The 12,471-nt window shown below is 39.8% G+C and overlaps 1 protein-coding gene across 3 annotated transcripts in view; it reads left to right on the top strand.

The window, feature by feature from the left end:
* Positions 1-12,471, top strand: part of LOC149932264 (roundabout homolog 2-like) — a 156,561-nt gene that overhangs the window by 133,231 nt on the left and 10,859 nt on the right. For all 3 annotated transcript variants that reach the window (XM_090156895.1, XM_090156896.1, XM_090156894.1), the window contains exons 3-9: positions 797-1,078; positions 4,729-4,867; positions 5,015-5,142; positions 6,517-6,641; positions 6,712-6,871; positions 7,822-8,019; positions 9,638-9,727. In XM_090156895.1, coding sequence (XP_090013021.1) covers positions 797-1,078; positions 4,729-4,867; positions 5,015-5,142; positions 6,517-6,641; positions 6,712-6,871; positions 7,822-8,019; positions 9,638-9,727 — 1,122 coding nt within the window. The remainder of the gene's footprint in view (positions 1-796; positions 1,079-4,728; positions 4,868-5,014; positions 5,143-6,516; positions 6,642-6,711; positions 6,872-7,821; positions 8,020-9,637; positions 9,728-12,471) is intronic.

The following is a 12,471-nucleotide window of genomic DNA, read 5'->3' as shown; positions in this document are numbered from 1 at the left end:
CTTCCTAAGCCTACACGCGTTCCCTTTAAGCCTACTCTTCATCATCCTTCGCGTCAAATATAATCCCCGTTGCCCCTTCTAGACGCCCTCTAACTATACTTATATATTTTAGGAGTTAAATATTATATAGACCTACGACCGATTTCGGAACACCTGCGTTAATTACCGCTTGTCCTGTCAATCTGGAAAAATTATCTTTTACCTTTTTTCGATGAATAATGTTCATATAAATTTTAGACGCATTTTTGCATATTTCTTACGGTAACCTAATTTACAAATATTTAAAGCAGCAGTCGTCTCTATTATTGCTATCTGTATTATGATAAGGCCCTTGTTATTAGAGATGGCAATGAATCTGTTTTATTAGAGATGGCAATGAATCTGTATGATTCTTCGAAAAAAAGACTTAACTGGAGAGCGTGGTGCCATCTATTAATGGTAAAGGAAGCTAAAATTCAAAATAGCGAAACAATAGCGTCGTCAGAGAACCATTGTAGAGTATTATAATTAGATAACTTATACTCTACTTAGTGAACTTTAACCTAAATTATATACTCCATATAAAATATATTGGATAGGTTATTGTCAAATTTACAAACAAGCCAATCAACGCGAGGGGCACTTTTAAGTCCCGCCATTTGGGTCAAAATGTAGCGTAAGCATCTTGTTTTGATTTCGACGCTAGCGACATCTGTTGAAAAAAGAGCTACTTCACGTCGAGCTTACGAAATTAAATTACCATATAGATATAATAAAAAATGTAAATTTAATCTGTTTATTCTCTGATTTGTTTTAGTTTTGAGAGACGATTTTCGAACAATCCCGAAGACTGTGAGGGTGGCGGCCGGAGAGACCGCGGTGTTGGAATGTAGTCCGCCCAGAGGTCACCCAGAACCCACCATCAAGTGGATGAAGGACGGCGACCCGGTCAATGTGGGCACCGGTCGAATTCGACTCTCCAGTCAAGGGAATTTGATCGTGTCCGATGTCCGGCAAGGCGACAAGGGCAGATACGTCTGCGTGGCAGAGAACCTCGTGGGTTCCAGGGAGTCCCCGGCGGCCAGCTTGTCCGTACACGGTAAGAAAGAATCTTTTACCTTCCATCCTTGAAATGGGGTGGCGCAGTGGTTAGCACTTTCGCGTCGCAGCAAGATGAGCTGGGTTTGAACCCAGCTTGTGGCACTGGTTGAAATCTCGGAACAACTCATTCAGGGTTGGCAAAAAACCGGCTTTTTTAAAAATTGAAAAATCCAGTATGGTTAAATCCGGCTATAACCGGTGGTTTAAACCGGTTAAAACTATTATTAAAAAATGATCAAATTACTTAAATCAAGCCCTCATTGCTCAAATTTCCCGATTTAAAAATTACGTTTTTGCGCGTGACAGTACCTTTACATTGTGAGGTATAGCAGACTTATTTACCCGCTTTTATACCCTAACATGGCAGCGTTTTTTCACGCGCAAAATTAATTTTAAGATACCCTAATTGCTTATATGTTAGCTCTCATTACTCGCGACAAAAAGTGAAGGTTAAGTTTTGTCAATGTTTCTAATTAATTTCTCAATTTTTTTATTAAAAAAAGTGGTTTTAACCATGGATTTTATTTGGTGGTTAAATCCGGCTTAAACCAGGGTGGTTTAATCCAGTCTGGCTGGCTCTTGCCAACCCTGAACTCATTCCTCTCTGAGTTCTTGACTTTCTCCTTACCATAAAAACATGTTAAGGTTAACGCTGATAGTCAGTGTAGGGAGCCGTTGACTAGCGTGGCATGAATGTCTTGCCACAACCCTCCTACGCGTTGTAACCCGGCCACCTGTTTAAAGGCATTAAAAGTCGCTAGATGACTTGGGCCCAAGGTGGTGTCTTGGGTATTGGCCTAGCTGATTATTATTCTTGGTTACTCTTCTTCTTCGGGTGTATCCAACTCCTCGAAAACAAGCCTTCCGTCGAGGAATCACTCGCCTTCGAGGCAGTTCGAATCGCGTAAAATCAAGGTGATTTTTGCATCGGCGTCTATAATTAAACTTTTGCCGGTTGGCATCAGTCGTGATGGTGAGCTTTCTCGTTCGTCACTTTCTTTGAAAGCCGTTATCTGGCTAAGAAGCCCCCGTTTCGTCTCGCCTGACCGAGGAGCGAAAGAAAACAGCGCTAACCCTTTAGCTGTCAAATCGACTGATTCGGAAATTCGGGGTTTTAGAGAGGCGACTCCTATGATTTGGCTGAAGGTTATTCTCAAAGAACGCGCTTGTCAGCTCGGCCTAACACGTTAATTATCGCTAAGAAGTTGCTCTCTCTTCGCGCGTCAATCAGCCGACCCCGCCCGAAGGAGGTCCGCCTGGTGCCCGGAAAAGTACAGCTTTTATTTGCCTCTTTAACAGAAACTCGAAGAGCCTGGAACACTCGGATTTGTAGGCCTAACAACTGCCACTTTACTATATTCTAATGAAACGCGGACTGACTTTATTGACTAAAGGCTGGTCGACGCAAAAATATTGCATTAGGCCTAACGGTGATTTTTTTACGCTGAAGCCCACCGTCGTGGCGATTTTGCTCTAGTGAAAACCAGCCCTTAATGATCAATAGAAATAAGCTTTTGATCGGGTTAATTGTGAAAAAAGTCTTGAAATTCTCCAAAAGAAAATTAACACTTTGCATTGTCTCTTTAAACTGACGTCTTTCGATCCCGTTACAAAATGAAACGTCGACCATGATTTCCCTAACAAAAAATAAATACGTTTTATGATAAACAATACACCAAATGGTTAAATAATAAAGTAAAAACAACGTTTTCACGTACACTGTAAAAACTTAAATTAAAAAAATTAATTTTAAATTTTAATATTTCAGTTATAATTAAATCCATGGTATGGGAATAATAAAAATAAAGTCTTTAAAGAAAAGATCTCATGGATATTTAAAACATTTTATTTCTAATATAACACACTATTTACCCTAAGTGTGCCAATAAGAGCCTTTCCCATAGAAATTCATCAATGAGAGCTTGTTCTACACGGACCAAAGAAACGTAGGACTCGCGAATTCCGATCTAGTACCGTATATGGTCTTTGTAATGTTCCCGCCAATTTCGTCCCCGAATAAAGTGAAGTAAATTTCGTCACTGGAAAAAGTGACGTCATTTACGTCATTTCCGTTAAACAAGGTATCATTGTAAAATTTATCTTACTGACACACTTAGGGTAATTATGCAACTTATGATAGTAGTAGACTGATAGTAGTAATAATTATTAGCAGGTGACATGACTCTAAAGAATTTATTTTTAATATTAAAGTACTTATAGTGTTCGGTAAAACGTTCTGGTTTTTACTTAATATTATTTATAATTACATTCGTGGTTATATATAAAAATCTCAATCAACTTCTCAAATCTCAAATTCCATTTACAAATCTGAATAATCAGCTTGGGATCAAAAAATGTCCCCACCTCTCCGGAATTATAAAAATCACTATCCATAAGGATGTGCCCGATTACGAAAAAGGCAACGTTATTTCTATCGTTGTATTTGGGGTAGAATTTCCATCGGCTTCGCTTGAAACGGGAGGAGGTCGTTATACCTTCGGCGGAGTCGTCGATTACTTTTAATTACCAAACTATTACGTGTTACATTTTTGCCTTTTCCCACGCGCGTGTTCCGCCTACTCGAAACGCATTAATCAGTCGATCAAACGGTTTCGTAAATCCGTGGCCCGCGCGTTTAAAAATACCACTTCGCGTGCGCGGAGCGAGAGAGTCGGTTAAATCTAAAAATAAAATCTGATTGGTGGGAAAAAGAGAATCCCGCCTCGAAACTGGCGAAGAGAGTAATTGAGAAGCTCGTAATAAATCGCAACGTGTGGTCCTGTTCCGAAATGGGGAGATCACGTTTTCACTTAACCCCAGCCGACGATACTCCGAAGTGCCTCTTTCGATTCTTCTCTCATTAATCTCGACCCAATGCCGTAATAATACGAAAGCCTATCTTTTCATCTTGATTTCTGGAAAACGCGTAGTTTGGGCGTCCACGATTTTTCGGACCAAAAATATCCAGTCAGGCTCTATTATTATTTTTTTAACTCTCATCTTTCACTTACGAACCTCAGTCATAAATAAAAGGTTCACTTAGTCAAATTACACCAAAAAGCATAGGAGTGCCTCGCGTCCCTGGCTAATTCTTAACGCCTATTTTACCCCGTTGACGTACGCCTTTAGGAGTCGAAGCCAGTGACGGGAACTTCGGTTAAGGAAACGATCACTCGTGTGATATCTGCTCGCGCTCGAGAAATTTTGAGCTACGAAATTTTCGCTCTTTATTGAGCGGTGAAAATTTCGCTCCTTTCTTCTCACTCTTTTCTGAGCACTGATCCTTTCGCTCCTCTCTTTTCGCTCTTTTCTGAGCGGAAAAAGTATCACTCCTCGCTCTTTTCTGAGCAGAAGAAGAAGATTCGCTCCTCTCTTTTCGCTCTTCTTTGACCTGTTAAAATTTCGCTCCTCTCTTTCCGCTCTTTTTTGAGAGGTTAAAAATTTTCTCCTTTTTTATCGGTTTTTTTGAGTGGTAAAGTTTTCGCTCTTTTTTGAGCGGCGAAAATTTTGCTCCTCTAATTTCCGATTTGCTCTCTTTTAATAAGATATTTTACCGCTCAATTTCGCTCTAAATGAGAGGAGCACGCCCATCAGTGGTCGAGGGCGTTTAACTCTGGTAACAATTCTTGTCCGTTTGAATTTGAACAGTCAAGCCGTTTTTCATTCGATCTCCGGAGCATATCACGACGTTGGCCGGCGACCAAGTGGAGTTCGAGTGCGGCGTGGGTGGGGACCCCGCACCCACCATCACCTGGAGACGAGAGGACGGAAAAATGCCCATTGGCAGGTACGTTACCCCGGGTTTTACCCCTCCCAGACCCCGCCCGACCCTCGACGAAATTGAAATTCTTTCCGAACTGAAACCTCCCTCGAGGGTCGATTTTAATTAGGGGTATGTACGTTAAACGTACGTTTGAACTGACTGTCTACGCAGGGCCCAAATTCAAGAGAATAAAAGTCTACGGATAAAGCACGTGCTGCCGGCCGATGAGGGCGTTTACATTTGCGAAGCCGAGAATCCTGTCGGAGTTCTGTCCGCTTCCGCCAGTCTCACCGTTCATTGTAAGGAACCTTTTTTCTGTGTGTTCGCCATTTTTAGATTTATCGTAATTACGATTGTTATATATCGTACTATCTATTATTCAGTATCACTAGATGTCTGTAATTGCGCATTGTCTTTTTTGAAGTGGGAGGGAATTAAATATGACTGAAACTGTAAATGTTAGATACTATATCAAATTCAGAAATTGGTTAACAATCACTAGATGTCCGTAAATTAAAATTGTCTTTTTTGAAGTGGGAGGGAATTAAATATGACTGAAACTGTAAATGTTAGACACTATATCAAATTCAGAAATTGGTTAACAATTAGAGCGACGCCCTTAGAGGTTCCAATTTATTGCTTTTATCAAATATGAATAATATTATAGTAAGAGATTTATAACATGAAAAAATAGAACTATTAGCCTGTGATTTGGTTTTGGAATTTTATTTGATATTTGCCTACGCGAAATATTTCCGGATGAAGCTCCTGAAATTATATCACTTTGTAAATATCATGTAGCCTCCAGAGCCGCAGTCCCAAACATTTCGTATGTAATATTATTTATTTTTGCTTTTACTTATAATATATGGCGCCAATTTAAACTTTTAGGCGAGCAGAAATTAAATACTAATTTATTACGAAATATTATAATACTATTTTAAGGGATATTTTATGTAAAAATTTTAAATAGAAGTTAAAAGAAACACGAAAGAGTAATTTGGTTTAGGGTCTTAAAATTTCCACGTTTCAGACTGTTGGCGCCCGTTTATTCCCATTCGACCGAAATCCCATTCGACCCAAAGAATTTTAAAATGTAGCCCAATTGGCGGGGTGATTTGGTATTTTATTTATAAGGTATGTACTATCGAAGATCCATGTTTAGGTTAGGTTAGGTTGGGTTAGGTTAGGTTAGGTTAGGTTAGAGTTGGTTAAGTTTACTATTTCAGTTTTGGTTCAGTTACTTTTCTTGAAATACCCTCCTTTATTAGCTATCCGCTCCATTGCAAACGACTTCAGTAACTAATTTGAAAACATAGCAAAAGCCAATTTATATAGCAGCGTTCGGTCGAATGGGACACATAAAAACCGCACGTTTCGGTTTAATTCGGTCGAATGGGACACCTCAAAAACCGCCTTCGGTCGAATGGGACTAAAGCGTTGGCGCCATCTGGTAAAACTATGGGGTACTTAAAAATTGACCTGTAATGGCGATTAACCCGGGAAAGGATCTTCACCCTTATCAAATTTGTATCGGTTTATTGAATTCGAGTAAATAATTAAAAATGTAACCATCTGAAGTTCATATAACTATATTTAAAAAATATATACTGTCGTTATTGCGTGCAGATGGTATTTATAGCTTTTCAACGATTCCAATTTGTTTTATTTAGCGAGACCAACATTTTTGAAAACGCCCAAAGACCAGAAGGTGGGTCTGAATGGAATCGCCAAATTTGAGTGTCTCGCTACCGGAAACCCTCCGCCATCGGTTTTCTGGACGAAAGAAGGAAATCAGGTAGGACGTTTATCAGTAACGTCATCAACGGGTGATTTAATCCGTTTTCCGTTTCGAACCATCCACGCAGGTGTTAATGTTTCCGGGCCGATCTTACGGTCAGTTTTCGGTCAACCAACACGGTACTCTCATCATATCTGGGGTGACCAAAGAGGACAAAGGCTATTACGTCTGTTCGGCTCTTTCCGTAGTGGGTTCGACTATGGCAAAGGCGCATTTAGAAGTAACAGGTAATTAGCGTCACTTCCTTCGCCTCTTCAAATTGGTGATTTGGGGATCGTACGTCATTTACGAACTGACGTTAAGAGAAAAACTATATTTTACGCGTGACGCCACTATATCGAAAGTGTTATATTCTGGATATGATCCCTCTCTCGCGACCCTTCATCCCAAACGGGATTTTCACATTTCTCCCTTCCGTCTCATTTATCTCAATAAATAAGAATATTATCTCTGGCAGATATTAAAGCTTAAAGGTCTTTCCTTAGATCCTGATAGATCACTTTTAACTTATGTAGCGCGGAATCTATTCGAAACTGAAGAAAAAAATAAAGAAATTCGGAAATAACGATAAATTACCTCGGCAGATTTCGCCTGGGAACAGAATTAAAATATCCTTTACTCGTATTCCATTCTTAGACGATTTTCGGGCCAGAATAATCTTCCAAATGTTTAACTCATTTATCTACATAAACTGACGCCCGTTTAAACGTTAGAATTTAGTAAAGGTAATTTATAATTTCATTAATACGGCTTTTTACGGGATTATTATGTCCAAAATTGAGTCGTTAAAAAAGACGATAGTCGATCTATTTGTATTAATTACGTTCTGGCCGAGTGAACGGTGAACGAGGAATTTCTTAGGGTGGATTTTCCGATCGGAGAAGATTAGACGTAAAGGGAATATAGTCTTCGCGAGGAGCTAGGAGGGAAGGAAGATTAATAGCGGGAGCCGCTTCATTAGGGTCGTGTGTTAACTCGTCTTCTCCTCGCACCACGCGTTGCCGTGTTTTTTTCTTCGTGTCTGTTACCTTGTTCATATTTGCTTGGTAAAAGTCCCGGTCGAGCTCGCGAGAGGGGGCGAATAACGTAATATCAGATAGCTTCTTCTTAACGACACATTGATTGTTAGCGCGTTTCGAGGGAGAAGTTTGGCTAATGATTCGTTTCCTCGTCGCAGCTGTTGCTGATTTGCCTCCTCCGATCATAAGAATGGGACCAGCCAATCAGACGTTGCCCCAAAACACCGTCGCCATGCTTCCCTGCGAGGCGTCGGGGACACCCAACCCCTCCATTCGATGGGCCTTCAACGGAGCCCTCGTTACCTCCAACAATCCCAGGCTCGTCATCTTGGACTCCAATACTCTTCAAATTGATGGTACGTATCAATCTATGAGACCGTCGCGTATCTTTCGCGAAGCCTTCTTGACCTTTGACACCGTTGTAAGGCTCTTCAAAACAGTTGTTATAATGACACTGTCCTGTACTTAAACGAAAACAGCTACTTCTAATTGGCAGTTAAGGAAGAGGAGCTTTCGACTTTCTCTCATTTCTTACACCTCGCGTTGATATGTCGTGGTACGTCATTTGTAGTAGTTGCAATGGAAACTACTAGCCAGGGGTAGGTAAAATATGCAATGGAACTACTAGCCAGGGGTAGGTAAAATATTGAAGAAATCTTACTAGATTTGTCAAATTTCTTGGCATCCTCAAAACATTCACATTGCAAATTAGGATTTAAAAGTAATAAAAATTGTTGCTCGTAAACGTTTCTATTAATATTAATATTAATTTATATTTAATTTTATTTAAGTAAAATTAACTTAAAAGTTAATAAAATAATGAAGTCGTTTAAAAATAACCAAGGATTAGTGTTTCAGATTATGTTTGACTTGTCAAAATGACTAGTTTTTTAAATGTTTTTACTTTATATTTTATTACTGAAATATTAATAAATATATATGAATTAACTTAGGCTTACATATCTGTTTTTTGATGTCGACGGTTCCTAGAATACCGAAAATCGGACAAACTTATGGAACCTAGGAGCAACAAACACAGCACTGCCCACACAAGGAGAACGCAACCCGTCAAAAGTCGCGCATTTTCTTGCGCACGGTTTTCATTGGTTTGACGCTTTAGCGCCTGCTGCCGTCGGAAGGGGAAAATCAGGAAAATGTCTTCACCCCCGCCCGTAAAACGTTCAGCGTAAAGGCTCGTCCAATGAAATTTGTACACAACACGGCGTTAGCGTGTGTAAAGGCTAGCTGCGTTCTCCTTGTGTTTTGTTGCTCCTAGATGGAACAATATTATAGACTTATTTTATTAAATATTAAATTAATAGATATTTTTATCAAGTAAAGTGGCCTTCTTGTTGAAATGTTGCTCTTACGTCACAGTATCTTACTTTTACAAGTCTACAAGCGCGCGCTATAGTCGCCAGGCGAATATAGCTTTTATCTAGCGCGCGTGCAAATCGCTCGTGCGAAGAATGCACTAATAAAGCTGGGTCTTGTGACGTAAGAGCAACATTTTAACAAGTTGGGCAAGACCACTTTTTATTTTATAAAATCAACTAGTGTTGTAAGTCGGAAAATTTTCCGTATTTTTCCGGAAAAAAATAAAAAAAAGTTTTCATTCCATGATTAGTCTAATATATTTTTTGCAAATCTAAAGAAAGCGTCATTTTCGCCTCATTTTTTCGAGTCTAAAAGTAAAACTAAACCTCTAGACTAGCTTTAAGCTGATTAATATTGTAACACTATTAATGTTTTATAGTATGTTTACTGTTATTAGACATTTTATATCGATAAAAAGTTAAAAACATTAAAATCCCTTAAAAAGTAATTTGTTTAAATTTTTCATTTTTCCGATTTGCGGAAAATTTTTCGTAAAATTTTTCGTAAAATTTTCCGCACAATTTTCCTCATTTTATTTCTCCGGAAAATTAGCAACAAAAAAATCAACTATTTAATTCTATATTTAATCGTTGTCAGATTTACAAGCTTCAGACAGCGGAGTGTACACCTGCACCGCAACTAGCGAAAGCGGAGAAACATCGTGGAGCGCTTCACTTTCCGTGGAATGTAAGCGATACTTTTCCGCCTTCCAATCATTTTCTCTCTCTTAGTCACTCAATATTAATTTAGCCTTAAGAAAAAGGGGAACTTGTCTTTCAAGAATTAATTCCCAAGTCCTACTTAAGCTTCTCCGCTAAGCGCAATCCCTCCGTCGTCGGGGGTGTCTTCCCGGCAAAACGCTTTTCTCAAAAAGTTCTCCGGGGTTTGGCGCGTTTCATTCGCTCGAAAAGAGCGAGTAATTAAATCGGTCACTGCAGCCGCTCATTCTTATCTTAGAAACGCGCGTGCGAGGCTCGCGGGGAAACAATCCTCATTCGCTCATTCGAAATAACTGCCCGAAAACTATTAGGGGAAGCGGCTTTTAGTTTGCGGATTGTTTGCGAGGTCCTTTAATTTTTTACCGATAATTAAGAATGCCCCGAACGAGTTCGTTGACTCAACGTAACGTAGCGGCTATTTTCGCAGAAATTGGGTCAAGTAAGTTTAGTTCCTATATAGAAAATGGCTAATTTTAATACGACAACTTCATTTGGAAAATCGATTATTTTAGTCATTAGGCGAAAGAAAGAAGTCAGAGAATTGCACACATCGCAACCAACATTAGCACTTTCGCCTTTCAGCAGAAGGAGCCCAGTTTAATCCCAGCTTTGGACACTGGGTGAAAACTCCTAGCGCGTTGAGTTTGCAATTTCTCTCCCCACTGGTTAAAGGGGTTTCCCCAGAGTTCTTCGGTTTCCCATTTCCATAAAAACTTGTAGAGGTTAACGGTAATAGTAAGGGTAGGGAGCTGTTGGATGCTCGGGTGGCATGTAGAACTTCCCACCACCCTCTTACGTATTGTAACCCGTCCACCTGAATTAAAGGCAATGAAATTCACTAGATTATATGGGCCCAAAGTGGTGCCTTGGGTATAAGCCCAGCTGATTATTATTATTATGTTTAAGCCATTTAATATCTATTTAATAGTTTTAGAAAATCATTATATGATGTATTTAGCCACGCACAATTTTTCTCCTGAAATGAAGGCACGGGTTTCAAGCAAATACGATTAGTAGTATAATAATACTAGATACCCTAAATATTTCAGCTATTACTTATCGTTATTTTCGTTGATGTGACAGATACGATAGTCTACAACTTTTAAAATTCATATTTGACAAAAAAATAAGTCATCTGGGGAAATTTATTGGACCTTCAAAAAGGGGAGATAAGGATAAATATATTCAAATTCGTTAAAATTTCAAATATAAATTCATAAAAAAAGATTTAAAAGTTTCTTTTCCATCTCCGACGGACCGAATATAAATGGATTTACACGTTTAATGACGTTCCTTGATAGTAGCGGCCATTGGAAGCGATAGTATTTTATTACGGCCCTTAACGCCGCTCCGAATAGCATCCTCTGATGGTGTTCTTTTTGAATGGAAATTGGTTCTTACACAGCGGATAAAGTTAAAAAGGAACGGCTTCTATATAAAGCTTATACGGAAAATACCGTTATAGAAGGGGGTAATGGATGAATCTTCGAATAAAAAAGCGAGGAAAATAGCTTCTTAAAGGGGAAGAATCAACGAAGAGGCTAATCTGGAGAGCCGGCCTGGCCCTGGCGCAGTCATCCCCTCACAATTGAATCAGACAAATAGCGTAGTAGTCAGCGCTCTTCAAATTTATCTCGTCCCATCCCTCCTCTTCCTCGTGATCTTGACTTATTTTTTTCATCACGACCGACCCATTCTCCGGCTATCTCGCGTCCTATTCTATTCTTCGGCTTCTTTTCCATCTCTTAGCCATACGCAACAAGCGCTCTTTAAATCCTACAACGGGTGTTTATAGTCCCGATCGCGGTTAGAAGATGGCGCGCGATGTCGCTGTTGTGACGGGATGGTACTAGCGACTTTGGGCGCTCGCTTCCGCCACGCTGACGGCTCAACTTTGCCCCCGTTATAGCCTTTCTCTGGCTTCTTTAGGAGAAAAAGGGTGTACATTCGGGAGCTCTTGTTTGAGAAAGCGGCGACAATATGAATGTTTCATGAGACAAAAATCCCCTTTCTGTCGTTTCTGGGCTCTTAAACCTTCTGCGCGTTGATATAACGCCAACAGCGCCACCAAATAAGTCAGACTCGCCTTATTTATTTCGTCCCCATATATCGCTTCACGCCCGATCGAACCAGAGCCAATCTCGATCGCCTTTGATGGAATATGCAAAATCGCCTATCGTGTATTTGCCCTCGATTTATTTAGACGTGTTATAGGCGAAAAATAAACCCAACGCCCCTAGCAGCGTTTTACCCGTCGCTTTCCCGGGTTCAGGGAGAAGTCAACTACCGGGCGAAATTAGATCGCGAAAGGGAGATTTAAGTTATTCGATTATTCCGAGACGTAAAAGTGTTCGCTATTTGCACTTATTTAAAATTATTATCTTGTTAAATATTACACTAACTACCCCGTAAACCATTGATATTTTTTGAAATTATCTCGACAATGTTTTAACTACATTTACGAGCAACAAACACAAGGAGAATACAGCTAGCTATTAAACACGCTAACGCAGTGTTGTGTACAAATTTCATTGGACGAACCTTTTCGCTGAACGTTTTACAGGTGGCGTGAAGACAATTTCTGAATTTTCTCCTTCCGACGGCAGCAGGCGCTAAAGCGTCTAACCAATGAAAACTGTACGCAAGAAAATGCACGACTTTTAACGTGTTGCGTTCTCCTTGTGTGGCAATGCTGTGTTTGTCGATCCTATA

The sequence above is a fragment of the Leiobunum rupestre genome, chromosome 8 (genome assembly GCF_980474605.1).
Source record: "Leiobunum rupestre chromosome 8, qqLeiRupe1.1.hap1, whole genome shotgun sequence".
Taxonomy (NCBI): Eukaryota; Metazoa; Arthropoda; class Arachnida; order Opiliones; family Sclerosomatidae; genus Leiobunum; species Leiobunum rupestre.
Note: the sequence above shows the minus strand (reverse complement) of the source record. Positions and strands in the feature narration are given on the sequence as shown.